Genomic DNA, 24,600 nt, shown 5'->3' with positions numbered 1-24,600 from the left:
CTGCAATTTTCCATCGTTGAACTGTTGTGGTTTTGCGTTTGCAATTAACCATTTCTTACGTTTTGAAAGTTGAAAGTTTTGCACGTGAGTTTTTGATTTTTTTTTATCCTTGTCGCCATTATAGTGGAGCGGAAAAAGTGAAAGTAGGAACACGACTTAGTGAGAATAAGAATATCATATCTATCAAGCAAGGGTTAGTGGTACGGAAAAGGTTAGTAAGTCCGTGGAGACTCGCCTCTGCACGACATCCTGGATAGCTCTCATTGAAGGGTCTAGACTTGCTACCTATATGCCAAATGGACAAGTCCATCTTAGCGGTTATAAGGGTGTGTATGACCCCACAACAATATATATATATATATATATATATATATATTATATATATATATTTATATATTATATATATATATAAAGGAATCACTACTTATGAAGTTCCGGAAGCCACTCAGGTATAAAGGTTAATGAATGAATATATATAGTTATGAATAGTATTATAATTTTACTAGCAAATGTATCCAGCGTTTTTCGTTATAAATGTAGCGTTACATTACCTTAAAAAATGTAGTAAAAAAAAACAAAAAGGAACTGAGACATGGTTATGTGAGTATTATGATTTTTCTTAAAAGTTCACTTCTTGTAATAAAAAAAGCGAGCTGAGATCAGAGCCAAAACCTAAAGATAGTGAGTTAAGTTCGATAACCGTTAGGCCAGGTTGCTATAATTTTTAAAATGTGTTTCACACTTATCCCTAAGATATGGAAGCTGTCATGTGAACGTGTATGCGCACATGCCCACTCGTGAAACAGTTGACAATCAAAAACAAAACAATGACAATGATTACCATTTTTTTTTAAATGTTGACCTCTTAGCAGCTCATATTTTTTCGGATGCGAACCGATTAAAAATTTTACACATGTCTGCATTCCCTATATAGCAAATTTCAATTTACTACATAAAAAAAATGTTGAATAGGAAGATGGAGAGTTGCCACTATACACACACTCATTCTCACTTTTATAGATATATAGACTAGCAGATGTATACAGCTTTGCTCGGTATTGAACGTAACGTAAAATCACTTTTAAAAAAAATTGAGAAAAAATCGGAAAGAAATTGGGGCATGTGCATGCGAGTATTATGTTTTTTTTCTAAACAGTAAACTTCTTGTAAGAAAAAAATACTCGAGCTGAGATCGAAACCAAAACCTTACGACAATGAGTCAAGTACGATAACCATGAGGTCAATTCTCTAAAATGTTTCAAAGCTACTTATTCCTCAAATAAGGAAGCTGCCGTGTGAACGATTCGCAAATGCGTAGTTATTAAATAGTTGACAAACAGGTAAAATTGATGACCCACAAGTACCATTTTTTAAAATTTTGATCCCTTAGCAGACCTTTTCTCCGGATGAAAATATTAGAACGTTAAAAAGAGTAAGCCTTTTATTTAAAGTTAGTAACGTATACCATAATGAGGACTATAACTCTTTTATATGGAGTTCAGACTTTTGATAGGACTTGTATTTATTTGCAGGGAAAATCAATATGGACACGTTACTATATTTTTTGTCGTCTTTTATTATGAAAGATTCTATTCTTCAATTTTATTTTTTTTTATTTTAGAAGAGGGGGTTGCCGGTGCTTTATTTAAACAGTTTGTAGTGCTTAGTAACTTACATATTTGGGTCAATCGTGCTCCTTGCTTTATTTAGCAAACATAAAAACAATGCAGCCTTACGATAAACTCTAGTTTAAAAACAATCAAATGATCGCCTGTTCAATAAAACAGATAAAAAACACAAAAGTATGTAAAGGTGTATTTTATATGGGGGAGCGGTTGTGTTAGCGTCTGTCTGATGTGTGTTCACGGCTTTGCTGGTTGTATTGACTCTTTTTTTATCAGACAAACGTACGTTTATATTATTGAGAGAGTTTACCTGAAAGTACTTGGAACCCAATTTCTTGCTAGTTCCCATTAATTTATTGATAATACCTATCAGATATATCTTTTTTATTTTGTGAAATAAAATCTGTTACGGACATTAAACGAAACTGTACCAAATTGGTCTCAATATCATAAATTAAAATGGGAAGTGCAACTAAATATCGTTCGTTATTTGTAAGTGCAGAGTGGTTATATGTGAGAGTGTATTATTAATTTTATTGCTTAAATAGAATATATTCCACATATGACATGAAATGGCGTCCAGTAAGCCCATATTGTGGGACTTTTTATTCAATATTTATTTTCTATATTTCCAAGTCCATTGTGACTTTTGGTACTAGAATCTAATATTGGTTCATCTACTGATTAAATGAAATATATAATTGCGACGATATGAAATAACATCGGATGGTCGGTAATCAATTAGCAAACTTATTCAAGTTAAGAGTCATCTCCGAGACATCGTTATTTCGTGGTCCACTGCGATCAAATGACGGAGATGTTGAAAGCAATCTATCAAAGTGTTAACAATAGTTTACTCTGATATCAAAGCCAAATTTGAGTACTTTTACATGGATTAAAAAAATAATTAGTTTAAATCATGTTCTAGAAAATGTTCACTCTTACGAGTTCATATATTTTTTTGCTTAAATAGAATATAGATTAAATAGAATATAGCCTAATAGAATATAGCTTTAATAGAATATAGCTTTAATAGAATATAGCTTAAAGAGAATATAGCTTAAATAGAATATAGCTTAAATAGAATATAGATTAAATAGAATATAGCTTTAATAGAATATAACTTAAATGAAATATAACTTAAATAGAATATAACTTAAATAGAATATAACTTAAAAAGAATATAACTTAAATAGAATATCACTTAAATAGAATATCACTTAAATAGAATATAACTTAAATAGAATATAACTTAAATAGAATATCACTTAAATAGAATATAACTTAAATAGAATATAACTTAAATAGAATATAGATTAAATAGAATATAACTTAAATAGAATATAACTTAAATAGAATATCACTTAAATAGAATATAACTTAAATAGAATATAACTTTAATAGAATATAACTTAAAAAGAATATAGATTAAATAAAATATAACTTAAATAGAATATAACTTAATAGAATATAACTTAAAAAGAATATAACTTAAATAGAATATAGCTTAAATAGAATATAGCTTTAATAGAATATAACTTTAATAGAATATAACTTTAATAGAATATAACTTTAATAGAATATAACTTAAATAGAATATAACTTTAATAGAATATAACTTAAATAGAATATAACTTAAAAAGAATATAACTAAAATAGAATATCACTTAAATAAAATATAACTTAAATAGAATATAACTTTAAAAAATTTAGCTTAAATAGAATATAACTAAAATAGAATATAACTTAAATATAATATAACTTTAATAGAATATAACTTTAATAGAATATAACTTTAATAGAATATAACTTAAATAGAATATAACTTTAATAGAATATAACTTAAATAGAATATAACTTTAATAGAATATAACTTAAATAGAATATAACTTAAATAGAATATAGCTTAAATAGAATATAGCTTTAATAGAATATAACTTAAATGAAATATAACTTAAATAGAATATAACTTAAATAGAATATAACTTTAATAGAATATAGCTTAAATAGAATATAACTTTAATAGAATATAACTTAAATAGAATATAACTTAAATAGAATATAGCTTAAATAGAATATAACTTAAATAGAATATAACTTAAATAGAATATAACTTAAAAAAAATATAACTTAAATAGAATATAGCTTAAATAGAATATAGCTTTAATAGAATATAGATTTAATAGAATATAACTGTAATAGAATATAGCTTTCCAAGAGGTGGAAATATCTGTAAATGATTCTAAAAATCTTCTTGCGTGTGTTCCACCCTACTCTTGCTTATTGGAGGTCTTTTCCTCCCCATTCCTTACGTGTCTTCTTTTTCTCCTTTTCTTTCTTTATTTTTTTCTCCTTACTCGAGTGAAAGTGTGGGCCACGTTCGTACTTGGTCAACTAATTGCGTTTGTGTATGTATGTTGGTGTGTGGGGAGGATATGTGAGTGCGCGTGTATGTGTTTGCTTCTATTCTTTTGTAGAATATTTGTTATGTCTTATGGTTTTAGGAAACAAAATAACGAATTCTAAAGAAGCTTTACTAATGGATAATACATAATTTTCTGTTACATTAAAATATAGTTTCGTACTGATGCAGAGCAAGGTACGTACTATTGTCGCAATCGTTCAGACAGTTACGAAAAGGCAAAAAGTGTTCAGATGAAAGTTTCATGGGTTTCCTTTTCGCTTAAACGCTTTCCGCAATGTTGGATGATTTATGAAAGAGCAAGCTGTGCCCCTAGAAATGATGCTGTTGATATGCTCGATTACAATCGTTTGCAAGAATTGTCAATGCATTAATTTTGGTATTAATAGAAATCAGACTGTAGAATTTCCCGTAGAATTCACTACAACCGCCTGGAATGCCACATCATAACATGATATTGAAGGAAAGAGTCCCAGTTATATTAAGAAATCTTGATCGACATAAACAATCTAATGGCAGACAGTTAGCCATACAATCTTTGAAAACTAATGACCTGGAAGAGATGAAACTGTGTTTATTCCTCGGATTTCCCTTATTCCTTCTGGCATGCCATTTCAGTTTAAGTGTATACAATTCCCAATACGAAATAGTTTTTCCATGTCTATAAATAATGCTCCGGTACAAAGTTTAAAAGTTGTTAGTCTTACTCTCTAGACACCTAACTTTTATTATGTTCTGTTGCATGTTGGTGGCTCAGGCATTAGAAGTCCTGAAATTTTTTTACATTTACTCACCTTTTAGAGTGCACGCACAAAGTGTTGTTTATGTAGAAGTTACCCCAAACTAATGCAACCGGTACATTTACCCATATCCAGATATGCTCTGATGAAACTAAATTTTGATTATTTCATTAACGGAATAAATTATCAGTGTCATCTTTATATATTGTACATATAATTGTAAAAACGAAAGAAGGTTTAGCATTTTTCAAATATGCACTATGATAAAAATAATTGCAATTCTTACATCATAATTTGAGAGAAGAAGGATTAAAAAAAATCAAAGATTGAACGAGAAAAAAAACGATTAGAGATACTTGCAAGACGTCTACAAAATAATACGCATCAACTACGTTTACCTCGTGGGAGATGTGGAAAAGGAAACCATTAGGAATAATTGTTTTGTTTAATCAAAACGATAATTATCTATGTGAACTGAATATTCAAACATATGAAATACAACCTGGCCACGCCGGGTACTCCATTTAATATATATATATATATATATATATATATATATATATATATATATATATATATATATATATAGCATGAAAAGGTTAGATAATGCATTCAAGAATAGGAAATTAGATAAAATATTTGTAACATGTCTACTTCCTAAGATTAAGGGAGGTGGGTTTTGATTAACACTGCTTCGTAGCCATGATATAATATATTGTTTTGTTTTTAAATCTCCGAAACAGTGTTTCATGGTAAACAACTGATACTCCCTTAAAAAAGAAATTACTAAGTAAATGGTTTTCTAACGAATGATAAAAAATATTTTTTTTATTTATATATATATTTTTTATATATATTTTTGTATAGTTTTAAAGGTTAAAAACTTCAAAGGTTATATATATAATATATATATATATATATATATATATATATATATAACATTTCTTACTTGAATAGAGACAATTGTGAGCGATTTCACTTGCTTGATTCAAACTTTTTAAAATTAATAATAAAGTCAGCACTATGAAAGGGCCATTATTTATATATCTACAGATCTACAGGCATTTGAGAAAGCCATTGGCGGGCATCGATCCAGTAGCCATAGGGTAAAACTGTCGGCTACAAACTTGATTATTGTTAGTTAAAACTCAGATTCGGTATTGTTACTAGTCTAGCCACACTGAAAAGCTGTTAGACAGCGCAACAGTGTGTCTGTGGATGACGACTATATATATATGTATATATATATATATATATATATATATATATATATATATATATTTGGTAAGGTACAACCCTCCTTACTCCAAAAATCTGAAGACAAGCATAGCCAAGGAAGTTTTTAAAATATTAGACAAAAACTTTAAAGCCCCTCATAGACACAATACAATCTTCAATAAGAACAAGATTAAAGTATCGTACTCAACTATGCCAAACATACATCAAAAGGTAGTTAGTTCGAACAATAATAAAATCAATAAGACACAAAACACAGATACAGAAAACATAGCAGACTGTAACTGCAGAAGAAAAAAATAGATGCCCTCTACAAGGTTCATGCAAAATAAAAAATGTAGTTTATAGCTGCACGGTATCACAAACCAGAAATTTAAATGATGTCAATGACAACCATAGCTCGACCACACGATCAAACAACCAATCTTTCAATCAAATACAATCCAACACAGTTCAGACCAACGCCGCCCCTAATCGACCTGAAAATAAATACATTATACAAAACGCAATCTAACTCGGCTCCACATCTGGGACTTATCAAACATAGAACTTCAACCCATAAGCACTTTTTTTAAAAAAAACCCTCACGAACCAAACCTGTCCATCTAAACATATTTGGCAACTCAATGATATGAATATTTCATTCAATCTAAAATGGTAAATGCTCTGAGGATTATAATGGCTTTCAGAGGATAAACCATTTTAAGGGAATATATATATATATATGTGTATATAAAAAAAAATATATATATATATATATATATTTATATGTAGTGAAATTCTCTTAATAGCGTCTTATTATAACATCATACATAATCTAAACCCAGCTTTGTAATTTTATTCTAACGTTTACTCCAAACACAGCTATGTAATTTTATTATAACTTTTATTATTAACCAATATTACTTTACTTATCTACATCATTAATTAACTATTTTTCCTTATATGTTAATATTTTCGAGATTCATCTGCAGTACTTAAATGCTAAGTTTATTCATGGTACCTTTCATTTTTAAAATAAACCCACCCAATATTTTGCTGATGAGGAGACTTTGTTTTCATAAAAAACTATATGCTAAAATTATTGTCCTTGACTCAATGTCTGTCACAATAAAAAAAACATCGTTTCCCAAACTATCGTACAATTTATTGGCTTTGTTGTGCTCCTTTTTATGAAACGGATTTTTTAATTTTTAATTTTAATTTGGAATTATAAATTATCAATCACCTTACCAAATATAAAAGTAGCTGTATGATATTTGCCTATTGAGTTTTGATACATCGGCTTTACAACGTATTTCCTGTATTTTAATTAATTTAGTATTTTACTGTAACATTAAAATACACTCTGCTCTATAGAAAATTGCTTTAACTCCTTTAAATTATATATATATATATATTCTTTTCTTAATATATATATATATATATACCTTTCTTGAATAAAGCACAATCATGAGCGATTACAGTCCAGCGCCCTCCGAGGCCCAAGCGTCAAGATCAAAGTGTAGTATCCGTTCCGACAGATGCTGCAAGCTATGACTAGCAAAGACCATATGTGGGGGTAACCCCACATATCTGACCTTGGTCAATGTAGGGGCAACCCTTCATACCAACATCTGGTTCCACATCTGCCCTAATAATACATAGAATTTCAAAGCACATTCTTTTAAAAATAACTCTCCGTCAAACCAAACTACTCTATCCAACTATATTTGGCAACTAAAAAATAGCAATCTTTCTTTCAACTTAAAATAGCGAGTAATTGAGTCTTGCAAACCATATAAACCAGGAGATAAATTCTGTGCACTATGTACAAAAGAGACCCTAAACATTTTAAAATATGAAGATATAAAAAATGCAACCACACTATTAAATTCAAGACAGGAACTAATATTTACATTCAGTCATAAACGTTGGTTTTAATTTAATAAATATAAACCACCTTAAATCATTAAAAATTACATATTAGTAAAAATAGATTACAATTTTTTTTATAGATGAAGTTAGACTAATTATCCCCCTTACACCCTTTAAATAAAAAAGTAAAGAAAATATGACTAATTATTCCCCCTTACATTATGTAATTACACAAACAGCATTCGAAATATAAACCGTAGCGTCTTTAAATCAAAAGTACGCTAACGGATATAATTTATTGCACGGGCGTCCCCCCCCCTTTTTAAAATTCATCATTCAATAAGGTAAAAAGCTATAGCAAACATCTAAATGAGTATTTTAACCATAGTTCCTGATTTCAAAAGGCGAAAAATTCAAAGGTAAATTTCTATATATTTTTATGTATATACCTGTATATCTATGTATATGTATATATGTGTCTATTTTTTCATATATATGCATGTATATATTTGTAATGTTGTACTTAAAGCAAACTTACAATTTAAATTCAAATCTATATTTTACTCTATTTCTTTTCCGTCTCTAACCCATATTAATTTTCTTATAAATTTTAAATCATGACATTTATTTCAATTTTGTTCAGATACATCTGCCTTACTTTTAATGCTAGGTTTATGTATGCTGTCTTTTAAATTTAATAAAAACCCTTCAAAATTTTCTGACGAGGAGACCTTGCTTATTAAAAAACTATATGTAATAATTATTGTCCGTAACTTGATGTCTACCACAATAAAAAGCATTGTTTTCCGAAACGATCGTACAGATAATTGATTTTGTTATTGTTCCTTCTTATGAAACGGATTTTTAATTTAATTATAATTTGATTTTTAAATTTTAAATTATCAATCACATTACTTAATATATATATATATATATGTATATATATATATATATACAAATTATATAAACATATATGTGTGTGTTTGTGTGTGTTTTGACATATTTTATAAAGTTTTATCTACCTTCTTGTCCACTTTTATATATTTATAGATATTTGTAACATTTTTTAGCGACAATAAAAACTAAAACAATATCTTATGTCGCCATTTGATATGCAGTAATTCACCATCTATCCTAGTTACGAACCTTCTAAATGACAAAATCGTAAAATCAGGTTTGGTAAGTAACAAAAGCTAATCCTCGTAAATCTTTGAACTGTAATTGATATGACTTAAGTCATTCTTGTTCATCTAACAGACAGTGTACTAATATATATATATATATATATATATATATATATATATATATATATATAAAACGCGTAAACATACACGCATATATATATATATATGCATGTATATATATATAAAGAAGATAAACATAAATGTATAGAAACATTTATTACAATATCAAGTCAATAAGAGTTACAAAAACCGGACTTACGAGAAAACAACGGCTTGCTATCAATTAGATGGTTGTAGGTTAGTCTCTTGCAAAATATGGTGCTAGTCTAGCTGCACTGATGAGATGTGATACAGTGAGTCAGTACTGTATTTAGATGGCTATATGTATACATATATGTGTGTAATAATGAAGTTTTGCTTATTCCTCTTTTTGTTACTCTTTATTGATTTGATAATGTAATAATGTTCCCATGTAAGTTTAACTTTTATCTTCTTGAACTATTCTCTGTCTCATATATATATATATATATATATATATATATATATATATATAATATACTGATAATGACTACAATTAACACAATTCATTTTATTGATATAGAAATTACAGCAGCCACTGTCCAGTGGGTCCAGGTCAGCGTCTAGTCCTACTGCTACACCCAGGGTCTGCCATAAGTCACCTGATTGCACAAGAGGATCACTAAATTCTTCAGCAGTTGAAACCACATCAGAGGCCTGAAACTTTGTTTATATCACCTAGGACACGTTTCTGATATTCGTGGCAATCCTGCGATGCATTTTGAGGGTGCTGGTAATGGTTATATTGTCATAACTTCGATTGGTAGAGAGCATGAGTTGTACAGCGGCGCATCTCTTATCTCGCTCGTTGAACATTGTGTCACTTTCAAACATGCTAGAAGGATCCTATTGTTCTTGGTATTTGGACACACCTGGCCAACTAGTAGATGAAATGCAACAAAAAAAGAAAACCGGTTTTCATTAAACGGAAATAGAATCGTGTATTTTTTTCTAGGGCGAATATTTTATCCTTCAACCCTGTATCCATATAAAGAATCTACCGACTACCAGCCATTATCACATGCTACACTGATGATTTCATGAGCAGGAAACACTAACGTATGTCGGTATAAAAATAATTGTTAATATTAAGTGCTAAAATTATCGTAATAAAGTTATAGTCATAGTTATAATGCGCTATTAAGTTTATTTGAGAACTTTTTTTAAATAATGAAGAAAGAAAAAAAAACAATCGACATTAGCCACATCGGCTGTTGAATACTCTCTGACTCATTGCTATATATGCCGGCTTATTTAGCATTTATACGCACTTTATTCCTCTCAATTTTGGAGTTAATTGATTGTGTCTTCGAGGTAAAATGCTACGCTACTTACTCAATGCTATTCATTTTCCAGGAATCTAATAATGCAGCCTGCTTTCCGATACACGTTCATGACAGGGATTACTTTAGCGAAGTCTTACACTATCAATATATGCAATAGAGCGATGAAACTTCCAGGTTATGAATGCATGTTCAGTAATCATAACAATGCAATTTTCAGTCCTATGTGATCTATTGAGCTGGAGGGTTAATAAACATATCGACAACCCTCAAACAATACAAAAAGTATCGCAAAATTAAAAAGAGAAATCAATTGCAAGCAAAATACAGATTTCTTTTATTAATAAATGGAAAAATATCGATCAAATATTTCCATGATTAGAGGCATTTATTTTCATTTTAGTAATTACAGAGCATTATCAATAATTTTCCATAATAGCCGAGCTCTCTTGCTGTCAAATCATTACGGTCATAAATGTCTTATTATATGTGTAGAGAGCACGCAGACACGTGTGTGTATCATTTTAATAGATCCGATATTTTCACATTTAAAAGGCATCGAAGAATTTTAAACAATCTTTTTAAATCCAAATTAAGTGTACATGTTTATTTTCAATAAATAAAAACATATATAAATGAAATATTTCGGTCATTATCGATATATTCACGGTATTATATCATCGACATTATTTTACTCAAGCAAGATCATGAGAAAAATCGAGAAAGAACGTTTATAATTTGTTGAAAATGGACGAAAGTATTACATCTGTATAACTTTTATTTATTTATGAAAAAAACAACGACTTAAATTTATATTTAATAGTTTTTAATTTATTTTGTTCGCAAATATAAATCAATCCCCGGACTAAGAAATATTTAGCATGGCTTTTCAGTGATTGAGATACAATAGTAAAAAATCATAAGTGCTAATGAATTCAGCCTTTATATAATACAAGCGGGGAAACTCGGTGTTGCCCGAGTGTGGAGATGTTTTATCGTCTAGGTACTGAGCAATCCAACCCTTAGATAATGCTTCGATAAAAATTACCGCGCAAGCGCAAAAAATAACTAACCCTAAGATATATTAAAATATCAGCGAGTATCCGAGCGAAGGAAAAAAAAAATTATCCGCAGTAGCTAGTCTTGAACCTGTAAAGCTAAGAGGAAAAGGGGGTGAAAAAAGGCCAACGGTTTAGCCGTCGAGTCCATAGCGAATTACGACTTAGCGGGCGTTCAAAATAAGCTTAGGCACTGCAAGGCGTATGATGAGTTTGCAGAAATGTCGACAAAAAAACTGAACCGTTCTTGGAAAAAAAAAAACAGCTCAGTTGACCAGCATAAAATTATCATTTTTGATTAATTTTTGGATATTTGTCGTTCGAGAAATCGATCTTATGCTGCTGCTAAAGTCACTGCTTCGGATGCTGCATCTGCTGCTGCCGCTCTTGCTGCTGCTTCTCTTTCTCTTGCTGCTGCTCCTGTTGTGCTCTCGCTGTTGCTGTTGATGTTGCTGCTTCAGCAGATGCTATTTCTGATGTTGCTGCTGCTATCGTTGCGGCTGATACTGTTGAGTGAGAGGTGAGGGTGAGGCGGTGTTCTTTGGTATAGGCCCTGTTATCGTACTCCATTGATCCTTGGTCTTCTTTTAGTTTATCGACCCAAGGGCTGGTGTTGGCAATTCCTTGGCTTTAGAGACTGTCTCCACCCCCGGTGCTGGATCAGTGTTTATAGGTGGTGCAGATTAGCTTGAAACTGCTTCTTGGGAGTAGTTCTTTGCCATGTATCCCTGTTTCTCACAGAACCAGCAATGAGGGTGTCCCCGAACTGACTAAGGAAGGCTGCGAGCAGTCCTGTGCGTAAGTCGGCAGAGGCATTAAATATTTATACCCGGGTTCTGCTCCTACCCTTGTACTCTGCCAGCGACCTGGCCCCCGCGCATTGAAGCTCTTTGTGGTAGAATCTTTCTGCTTTGTCCTTGTTGTGGAGCAATATGTCCTACATCGCAAAACTCCTCTGATGTATTTACTTGGCGGGTATATTAAGTTTCTGTAGGAGCTCAGCCATTTCTTCCTTTTTCACCTCCGTGAACCGATTTTCCTTGATGTCCGAAATGACGAAGGGCAGGACCTTCCAGTCCCCCAATTTGATGCCCGAAGTGACGAAGAAGATCATCTTCCAGTTCCCCAATTTTGGCTTGAGGACGTCGCCCTCAGTGTATTGTTTGTACTTGTTTGAGTACAGGCCTCTTTATTCTTGACGGAGCTCTTGTTTCTCTGTGGGTTACCCCCACGCAGAGTCTCTTGTTGGTGTTGGCGCCGGGTATTTGGTGGGGTTGGGTCATTTTTTAGGTCTTTGACGAAGGTTGCTCCAGTGAGTTTTTTGGTTGCGCCTCCTGCTTTTGCGGAGTCCGTCTGTGCTCCTTTTGTGGGAATGTTTATGCCAGAAACTTTTGAGGAATCGTCCTGTTGGGGAGCGTAAAGTTTTTTTATTGTTCTTAAAGGCATCTGACCCTACCATGCTGTTTAAGTTCTCCTAATTTCTCCTAATTTGCTCCCATTATGGGGCAGTAGATCGCCTGGGGAGAACTTCCCCCTTTATTGCCCTTGTGCGCTACCGCCCCTTCCATTTTGTTTCCTGAGTGGAATGCTGCGTTTGAAATTGGTTTTGCTCCCCTTTGAGGGAATGGTCCTCGTGGGGAGCCGCTTATACATATTTCCTCTTTGGGGGAGCGTCCTCTGTTGATTCCTGGCCTAGGCGGTACGGTTCTTGGTCTGGGTGTGTTTCCTTCTCCTGTTGGGAAATAGTCATTTGGGGGAGCAACTGTTTCTGTGGTGGTCCCCAGGCTGGGAATATCCATAGTGGTGGCCCCCGGGCTGAGGGTGTATATTTGATACTCTCTTTGTGTGGTGTGCATCTCGCCAACACGAGTAACGTGGAAATAGTGTCCGAAGTGGGGAGCCGGATTTGGCGCCAAAAAGAAGTAGTGACAAAGGCGGCAAGATAGTGAAATAGAACTGAGAGAGGGAATGGGGTGTTCAATGGAGGAAAGAAAGTGTGTCCGACCTTCCTTTACGTAATTAACAGCAGAGAAAGAAAGACAAAATGGGGGGGGGCGGAGAGAACGCTAACTCAACAAAAGTGAAAAAGTTGTCCGTGTGCTTTGGCCACGTGAATATGTCGCCAGCACAGCACAGGCGAGGAACAAGGCGCAGACACTACACTTTGAGTTATATGTGTGTTTTTTTTATTTACTCTGAAAAGTTTACAACTAAACAGTAATAAACAAAAAATTAGGCACAAGGCCACTCAAAACTTGGGGAAGGGATGTATATGATCATCCTCGTCACTGTACCTTTGCTAGTCTATGGTTTATCCTAGCTAAAGTTCTCATTCACCACATTAGCCCAAGCATGCAGGGGGTCGTCCTTCCTAAGATTCCCAAATCATATAGTGTTTTGTTGTTGTTGTTGTTGTTATTTTCTTAATTATTATATAGGTATAAATAAGTTACAGACAGTGAAATAATTTTGTAGACATAGAACTAAATAAAAAAAAGTAGTTTTTGTTGTATTTCCTTTGGATCCTGTCCCGAATGCCAATAACTATTTTTTATGTAATAAAAATACACACACACAAAAAGTTTTATCGTTACTGATCATCACGGTGGTGTCTCGCTTTCTACTTAATACTCATTAACCTTAATAAAAAAAAATTTAATAAAAACGATGCCCTCAAGTAAAAATGTATCAGCTCTAGCCAATATACAAACAGGAAACTTGGTTATTGGTTTAGTAAGGCGACCAGTTATAGTATAAGTGTTATTTCATTGAATGTGTCGATTTATCAGGATTCAAAAATAATAAAGGAACCCAGTCTTTTGTGTAAATACACAATGACCTTAATAGAAACCACCTTCTTCAGAAAAAAAAATGTTATTTTTTTACAAGCTGCTTTTTCTCTGTTTATTTTATGACGGGGATATGTTGGGGTCGTCGTTCTTGTACATAAGATTCGAAATAGGTTGTCGCACATACAAATATTAAAACTTGTCTTGCTTTAGAAATGCCAATTGGCTGTTGGTAAAGCCGGTGTTGTAACCTAAAAGAGTAGGAACCTGCGTTTACGAGTACGACGACGAAAACGATGACGACGAGCAGGTTGTTTTACTAGTTTTTTTACATAGGCATAATCATGTATCAAGGCAAATACTCCACTCGAGGATAAGGGTTAATGAGTGTACAGTAGAAATTGGACAATATAGTAATTGTTAGTAATGGAAATTCGGTAAATTTGTGAACTTATATGGAAGGGCTCATCAAAAACTTGTTTACGTTAGACTTGAAGACAACCATATTGTAGTAAGCTTGAAAGCAGGAAAACGGAAGACAATTCCAAAGCGTGCAGTTCTAAAAAAGGAGATTCCTCCATGAAATCTACGTTTAGGTTTAGGCACAGATAAAGAGTGGGGGAAATTGTTGACAGTGTTTTCTGCTAGACGGGGGTTGCTTGTGAAAGTGTGGCGACGGGGGACAACAGATTGGGGATAAGTCAGGTATTTTCTCTGAAAATAACTATAAAGCCGAGACAACCTGGCAATATCTTTTCTGCGAGAAAGAGGTTGCAGGGAAGAGAAAAGGGCATACCATACGAGGCTACGAAGTCTATTTTGAACGAGGAAGGATCAGACCTTTCTACATTAAACTAGTGAAAGTTTAATCGTTTATCTAAACCATAATTTGTGTCAGTTTGCCGATCAAGGAAACACCTTGATTATCGATAATTGTTGAACTGATTGCCTTTTAAAGAGGATGGCATAACAAGAACTCATGCAGATTAGACTTGAAAACAATATTGTTTTAGTAAGCGATAAGCAAGCCTATAGTTATTGCATTCCTAGGACTGGAGGTTACTGAAAAGACACTTTGCTAATTGAATCGAGGTTTAGTCTCAGTCAGGGAGAGATAACAGAATTGTTAACAGTTGTTGTAGAAAACGAGTGTATGTAGCTAATATCCTATGTATGGAAGCGTATGCTGCTAATGTCATATGGATAAAAAAGTATGATACCAATGTTCTATGGATAAAAGTGTATGCTACAAATGTCCTATGGATACAAGTGTATGTTACTAACGTCCTATGGATACAAGTGTATGTTACTAACGTCCTATGGATACAAGTGTACGCTACTAATGTCCGATGTATAAAAGTGTACGCTGCTAATGTCCTATGGATAAAAGCGTATGCTATTAATATTCTATGGATGAAAGTGTATGCGACTAATGTACTATAGATAAAAGCGTATGGTACTAATGCCTTATGGATAAAAGCATATGATACATCTGTCCTATGGATAAATACGTATGCTATTAATGTCCTTGGGATAAAAGTGTATCCTACTAATATCCTATAGATAACAGCGTATGCTACTTATGTCCTATTGATAAAAGCGTATGCTACTTATGTTCCATGGATGAAAGCGTACCCTACAAAATTCCTATGGATAAAAGTGTATATTATTAATGTGTTATGGATAAAAGTGTATCCTACTAATGTCCTATGGGTAAAAAGGTATGTTACTAATGTCCTATGGATAAAAACATAGATTATTAATGGCCTATTGATAAAAGCGTATGCTACTAACGTCGTATAGATAAACGAGTATGCTATTAATGTCCCATGGACACAACTGTGTGCTACTAATGTTTTATGGATAAAAGTGTATAATATGAATGTCCTATGGATAAACGTGTATGCTAATAATGCCTTATGTATAAAAGCGTGTTACTAATGTTCTATGGATAAAAGCGTATGCTAATAATGTCCCATGGACAAAAGGGTATTTTACTAATGTTCTATGGACAAAAGGGGATGTTACTAATGTTCTATGGACAAAAGGGTATGTTACTAATGTTCTATGGACAAAAGGGTATGTTACTAATGTTCTATGGACAAAAGCGGATGCTACTAATATCTTATGGATAAAAACGTATGATGCTAATGTTCTATGGAGAAAAGCGTATGCTACTAATGTCCTATGGATAAAAGTGTATGCTACTAACGTCCTATGCTGTTATGTCCTATAGATAAAAGCGTATGCTAATAATGTCCTACGGATAAAAGCGTAGGCTGCTAATGTCCTATGGATAAAAGTGTACGCTAGTAATATCCTATGAATAAAAGTGTATTCTACTAATGTCCTATGGATAAAAGTGTATGTATCTTATATCCTATTGATAAAACGCATGCTACTAATGTCCTCTTGATAAAAGTGTATGCTGTTATGTCCTATGAACAAAAGTGCATGCTGCTAATGTCCTATCGATAACAGCGTATGTTACTAATGTCCTACGGATAAAAGCGTAGGCTGCTAATATCGTATGGATAAAAGTGTACGCTAGTAATGTCCCATGGATAAAAGGGTACGCTACTAATGTCCAATGGATAAAAGTGTATTCTGCTTATGTCCTATGAATAAAAGTGTGTGCTCCTAATATCCTATAGATTTTAAGCGTATGCTACTAATATCCTATGGATAAATGTGTATGCTACCAATGTCCAATGGATAAAAGTGTATTCTGCTAATGACCTATTGATATCAGCATGGTTGAGCATCGGCCATCACAATAACCATGAAATAGTAATAGAGTAACTTCGTTTCTTCTATTAGAAGAAGGAACAAGTGTGGAATAGGGCTTTGCTCCTAGATTTCGATTAGGGTCCTGGAATCTGTCAAGTGAAGAATAGGTACTCTAAGCTGATACAACCCAGATGTTGAAACAGTGCTTCATCTCTGGAGCCCTTTAACTCTTATTGCGTATTATGGTCTATACACTCGTCCTTAAATGGAAGCAAAACAGAATGTATATGCCTAATTTCTCTAACTTATTTTTTTTCTTTTTAAATATCTTACGTCTATAAATAAAATTGGGATGGAAAAAGACGGCCATAATATACTTACTTTATAATATGAAGACGTTGGGCCCTTGCTGAAATGATACTTTTCACTTGGTACTGAAAAAAAGAAGATATAATAAACATACGTGGATATAAACAACGCCATCTTACCGAAAATAATTAATATTTTCTGAATGCATGAAATTATAGCTAGTGACTCATTTATTAGAGTAGAAGGCTTTCCGGCATAAAAGAACACTGATGATGATAATGATGATGATGATGATGATGATGATGATGATGATGATGATGATGATGCATATTATTTTTTTTAATACATTGCACTACGAAGAACTGAAGACTGACCAATAATCCGGTTTCGTCTCCTGTAATCGATTTTCAATCTCTGAAAGGTTGGGACAGAAACCTCTGACGTTGGAGAACGAGGACATGGTCGTGGGAGTCTAGGTTGAAAGGCAGAGTTCTGAGTTTAGTCTTGTATTGATTTCGTTGACTTCCGTTTGATGTCACCTGTTATCATTAGGTGGCATTCAAACTTTTCTATCGAATCACTAGATTTCACTATAAAATAGCAACGTTTTTTTTTGTTTTTTTTTTTGCTAAAAAGATTATACACATTTTGAAAATTCTTAAGTTTTTATAAAGAATAGCAGTTATGAAGAGCGTTTTAAAATTTAATATGATGCTTTAAGAAATAAGTAAAACAGAACTGAGAGGGCATTATTGTGGCATATCAGACCAAATATTTCCAGCTCTATAAGTAGCAATGTATATTTGTTTTTTGGGCATCGTTCCAGAAAAAACATGATACCACTTGATATAAGGAGCTAAAAATTGTTACCTCAACGTACAAATCTAGTCAACTATACGATCTAATGAATAAATGACGACTCAGGAACAGTAACTATTTGCTTATTTTTCAGAAACCACGCTCAAGGTAAGTGTTTATAAACATGGCGGGAATTCCGAGGCTAACGAATGTAAACCCAAAGTCTACCTGCTATATTCAAATTTTAAAATGAATATCTTTTCTATAAAATAATAGCTAGTTCGACATTTTCTTACAAAGAAGTCACCACTCATCAAGGCCCAGAGGTAACTTGAGGATAAGGGTAAAAGAATGTACAGTCGTCAATGGAACAATGTAGTAATCATTAGTAGTGTAAATTTGGTATATTGGATTACTTAAAAGGAACGGCTCATCTTGTTAACGTTGTACTTGCAGACGACCATATTGTAGTCAGCTGGAAAGCAGGGAAATTGAAGGGAGTGTCATAGGTGTGCAGTTATGAGCAAGAAGCTTTGTTCGTGGAATCTACGTTTACGTTTAAGCACAAATAAAGAGTGAGGGAATTATTCATAGTGTTTTCAGCTAGACGGGTGTTTCTTGTGTAAGTTTGGCGAGGGGGGGGGGGACAATAGATTGGAGCGCAGACGAGCACCTGCTATGAAAATAACGATGAAGCAGAGACATGCTCGCAGCGTCTCTTTTGACACTGCTTACTTGTACATTCATTTATGCACGTATTATTTGTTAATAATTGTGAAATATTTCACATTATTTTAATTATGTTGATTGGTCAGCTTATAATAGAAACATTTATCTGGAAAAGAAACGGGAAAATGTAGGTACGGGCAAAAATGGACTAATAAATTTAGAGTAACCTACTTTTGAAATCCGATTTATTATAATTTTTTGTAGGTTTCTGACTACTTTTTGATTGTATTTTAATAATTAAAGACTAAAGTTTATTTCTTAAAAGGAAAAAAATATTTGTACACTTGAAAAAAAGTTACGAAAAATATTTCTACAGCGAGCTAACAAAATCAACTAAATTTTAAGTTAAATAAACCTATTGTAAAAATCCTTTAAAAGATAAAGATTAGTTTTCTCGGTCTATTTCAAAGATAAATAGTAAAAAAAATGTCCTAAAAAATTGAATTTAATAAATAAAAGCTTTTTATACAAAAATAAATGGTTAATTAGCTAAATAACCCAGAGATTTTGCCTTTCGCAAAATCGCAACAAATGAGAGTTTTGTAAACACGGATATACGGAAGCCAAAAATTTCAGCCAGTCAAAAACCTCTCTCAAAATTACGTAATGTAAATCAAAGGAGGGACGAGGTGCTCGGTTTCCTTTTTTCCCCCCAGACATGCAACCGGATAGTCCTATCCTGCCCGTCTGTATGTTCACCACTTTTTAATTTAATTATTTTTCTATGTTACTATTTTTAAATTAATTTTTCTTCTAATTATTGTTCAATATTATATAAATGTTATGTTATGCCGAAAGTTTCACATTCATTCAAGCAAAGAAAATATTAAAATCTTACATATTAAAAGTATGCGAAACCTGTACTTTAAAAAACAGCAGAAATATTTTTTTGCTATTTTAATTTTTTAAGTGAAAATATTAAATAAACAATGCTTAATTCAATAATAATAATATCGGTCGTTCGAGAAATTAATTTTACTTCGAGTTATATCGAATTCATTAATACGAAATTTAGGGGCTTTTTTCGTAATGTTTCTGTAAAAATTCAATATTTTTTTATTGTTGGAATTTATGATATTTTATTTTCATAAAAAAAGCCAAAATAAACCAATTTCTTTTTTTAAATACTAAAAACCATAACTATAGTAAAAGGATTTTTATTTAAACAAAATAATAGATTTCTACTTAAATTTTAATAAAAATAATGTATTTATTACATTCCGTGATCATTATTTAATAAATACTGAAAATTACATTAAAATAGGTTTACTTCCTGATTTTTTATGAATTTTAAAGTAAAGGGAGGGGCCATAATGTTTATGCATTTTGAATATCGGATTTCATTTTGCACGTACCTACGAAAATGTCAGGATGTTAGTTTCGATTTCATTACACGTAATTTTACTTTGGATTCATGAGTTCATCGGAGGTTCCAAAATTCTGATATGGATTAGGATATTGGATAAAAGGGTATAAATTCAACAGTTAAGCAATGCATGTAAACATGCATATATATATATATATATGAGCAAACAGTTAATAAAATGTTAAAATACACTTTGAAATGCGTTAAAAACATATTTAATCTGAAAAGGAAACACTAGATAAATGAATAGTCCTTAATCCGCGGAGTTTCGAAGAAATACTTTCCTGCTCATCAAAGGGTAGTAATTAGAAAAATGCGGGATCGGATTTTGCATGCAGAAGTATTTGATGAAACAACACGTAAGTCAAAGATCTTACTTGAAAACAAAAATACGTGAAGCAGAGGGAATATGGTGAAGAAAAAGGTGATTACACATGAATGGATAGTCTGGTTGGGGATAAAAAATCTAGTGACGGTAAAATCCGAATCTAAAACTTCAAGAAAGTTTTACGAATTCCATTTGTACAAGTAAAATCCAGGGAAATCCCGTAATTGGAAGAAGATGGTCCATAATAATCCAAAGGCAGAAATCCATGGAATAATTCACAAAAATGTGTACAAGGAAAAAAAAAGATTCCAATAATATTAATAAAAGAAGAAGAAAATATGCTTTTCACTCTACTTCCGAGACATAAAAATAAATAAGAAAGATCATGGAAGAGAAAGAGGAGAAAAAAAGATGATTAAGTTAAATATAAAATATAAAATAAAGTAAAGGGAAACAAAAGTCAAAATGACCCAGACAGGAAATGTTAAAAGCGCTAAAAAATATAGGTCATCACTTAAAAAATGTCAGCAAGAGTTGTTAGACGACACCAAAAGGAAAATAAATAAATAAAAAAAGCTCCCATTTAGTGTAGCTTTTTATTTTCTCCAGATATGTTTTAAAAGGAACACATTCCTCTGTCTGCCAAAAATATCCCTATTCCTACCCAACAAGAATATATCCACAAATTTGTTCTCGCTTTGAACACTTTCTTAACAAATATAAGGTGGAAGGCTTATTACCATGACTTAAGCATTAAAAATAAAGTTAAAGCGCCCATTTCCTCTGAAGACTAACTTCACCCAGAAATCTTAAATGAACTCCCTATCAACTCTCATAGAGAACAAAAGAAATTCGGAAGAATTGCTGCCAAATTTTATGAACTAAAAACTACTGGCCACCCCAAATACAACCCTTACCTCGAAGAGTTTGAGAATTCCATGTTAAATTCCGTCAAAAAAATTAAATTGAAGAAACAAAAACACCATTATAATCCGGTTACTCGAAAAATAAATAATTTTGCCGAAAAACTTTAAAAGAATAAACATATATTCGTCCCTGCTGGTGAGACAAAAAATTATTATAAACTTGACTATCTTACATATAAAAAACTTTTGTATAAAGAACTTAATAAATCTTATAAAATAGTCCCTCCTAAGACTTTAGATTCCAATTATTCTGAAGCTAAACTTTTACTGACTTCTATGAACATTCATAACTTCACTGAAATAATTTCTCCGGGTACTCATAGATTCACCCTCAAAGATCATAAACCTAATTTCTTTGACAACCCCTCCATCAGATTGATCTGTCCATCTAACTCTGACTTAGGAGCTGTAAGCAAAAATATATTAGATAGAATCATCCTTCTATTAAAAAAAAAGTAGGTCTCCCTCTTTGGCTGAATTCAGATTCTGTAATTAATTGGGTCGTGTCCCTTAAAAATAAACACCTCCTTAACTTCATAACATTTTACATCCAAAATTATTATCAATCAATTTCCGCCATCCTTTCAAATAAGGCTCTTATCTTTGCTAAAAGAAATACTGACTTAACTAATTTAGAAATAAAATTAATTCTCCTAGCGGGAAAGTCCCTTATACATTTTAACAATAAGCTTTGGACTAGAAAGGACACGCCTGATAATTGTTAATTTAGTGGGACTCTTCTTACTAAAAAACATAAATACCACTTTAAACATATCCAAGGGGGTCTTTATAGAGACGATGCCCTTTTTACTACAACAGCCAGACCAAGAGAGTAAAACAAAACAATTAAAAAATTACATAACTTCTTCAATAACTTTGACCTTTCTATAATTATCGAACCAAACAATAAAAACTTCAAATTTTCCAGATGTTACACTTAATCTTAACACTGAAACTCATAGCCCCTATCATAAACCTAATCTTACGCTTTTATACGTCTATAAATCCTCTAACCCTCCCAACTCAATTATAAAATCTATAGTACCATCTGTCTCTAGAAGAATTTCTGCTCTTTCTGCTGATAAAAAAAACTTTTAATCAAAGTGCTATTTTCTTTAATAATACCTTCTGGAACTCAGGACCCAAGGAAAAGATTAAATACAACAATTATGCTCCTCCTGCAAGCCGCCTTAAATCTGTAATCACACACACAATGCCTCGTAAGAAACCAGTTCAAATAACAAGATCTGCCGCTATCAATACCAATGAACCAGTCTACATTTATAATCCAAACTAAAATACTAATCGCAATGCCTCTAACCCACCTAGTCGCATCAGCAGACAGAGAAATATTTGGTTTAATCCTCCATTTAGCCTAAATGTCAAAACTAATATAACTAAGGAATTCTTTAACATTGTACAAAACTCTTTCAAATACCACACAGATATAGTTCTATTTTCAATAAAAATTACATCAGAATTTCTTATTCAACAATGTCTAATTTAGCACAAAGGATCTTATCATCTAATAACAAAAAAATTAAATCAGCCCAAAAAATCCCTTTCCCAATTAAACCCAAAACTGTAATTGTAATAACAGACACACATGCCCACTCAATAATGATTGCATCCATAAAGATGTTATATATTCTTGCACTATTACTGAGCTCACCCATCTTCCCATCCTCCACCTGATATAGTTACTAATCCAATACAGCATTCGGGCAGCCCTTAAATCACCAATCATACAACTAGTAATAATAATAATAATAATAATAATAATAATAATAATAATAATAATAATATTGAGAATAATAATATTTCTCCTAACAGCCATCCTAACTCTAGCAACACTCAGTATCCCCTCCATGCTAGTCCTCATACAGATATTGTCCAACCATTTTTGAACACTATGAGCAAAATTCAAACTATTTAACTAATACAAATCAGCAAATTAATATTAATACCAGACCTGGAGCTTAATAAAGTACATACATATATCGGCGCTACTTCAACATTAATTAAGAAAAGAATATCAAACCAAATTTCTTCTTTTAACAACCATGATTCTAATAATTACCAAGGAACTTCTCTAACCACTTTAATTAAAAAAATTAACTCTAACAACCCCCCTTTTCAATCAAATGGACTATCATAAAAAAGTCATGTCGCCTCTGCACAACCGAAGCTATAACTATAATTACTTCCCCTCAAAGTAACAATATAATAAATTCTAATAATGAACTGATCTCTTTCCGTAAACATAAGTCCAAATTTAATTATGGCAATTTTGAAATTACATAGTTATTACTTTTACCCTTTATATAGATATAAAAACATTCGTTTTTCTACATACTTCGTTATACTTTATGATTTAATAATTTTGTATTTTAATTCTTTATCTCTTCTTTGCATGGCCGGTTATTCATCTGAATGTTCTGCTTTATTCTTTTAACTTTCCTATCTATCTAATATATTAATCTACCCACATGTTCATATCTTGTATATATATAGTTACTTATATTTTCCTATAGTTATCTTTTCCCTGAATTTGCAGATACCGGCCATCCTCTCTCTTTAAATAATTTTTATTTTATTTTTTTATTTTTTTTATTTTATATTTTATATTTTATTTTATTTTTATTTTTTATTTTTTATTTATTCTTTATCTATGATTTGCTTTCTATTTATTTATTAATTAATTTATTATTTATTTATTTATTTTCCTTTTAGTGTCGTCTAAAACCTCTTGCTTACAATTTTTAAGTTATGACCTGTACATTTCAGTTGACCTATATTATTTTGCCCTATACATTTTTTCCGCCTTTAACATTTCCTGTCTGGGTCATTTTGACATTTGTTTCCTTTTACTTTATTTTATATATTATATTTAACTTCATCGTCTTTTTTCTCTCCTCTTTCTCTTCCATAATCTTTCTTATTTATTTTTATGTCTCGTAAGTAGAGTGAAAAGCATATTTTCTTTTTCTTTTATTAATATTATTGGAATCTTTTCTTTTTTCCTTGTACACATTTTTTCGTGAATTATTCCATGGATTTCTGCCTTTGAGTTATTATGGACCATCTTCTTCCAATTACTGGATTTCCCTGGATTTTACTTGTACAAATGGAATTCTTAAAA

At 31.9% G+C, this 24,600-nt stretch overlaps 1 protein-coding gene across 3 annotated transcripts in view; it reads right to left on the bottom strand.

The window, feature by feature from the left end:
- LOC145276815 (uncharacterized) overlaps positions 1-24,600 on the bottom strand; it is a 475,667-nt gene that overhangs the window by 288,972 nt on the left and 162,095 nt on the right. For all 3 annotated transcript variants that reach the window (XM_080128147.1, XM_080128146.1, XM_080128148.1), the window contains one exon: positions 17,384-17,436. In XM_080128147.1, the coding sequence (XP_079984273.1) occupies positions 17,384-17,436 (53 nt within the window). The remainder of the gene's footprint in view (positions 1-17,383; positions 17,437-24,600) is intronic.

Source organism: Euprymna scolopes, chromosome 5, assembly GCF_053919585.1.
Source record: "Euprymna scolopes isolate OS-2025 chromosome 5, ASM5391958v1, whole genome shotgun sequence".
Taxonomy (NCBI): Eukaryota; Metazoa; Mollusca; class Cephalopoda; order Sepiida; family Sepiolidae; genus Euprymna; species Euprymna scolopes.
This window is presented reverse-complemented; position numbering and strand designations above follow the sequence as displayed.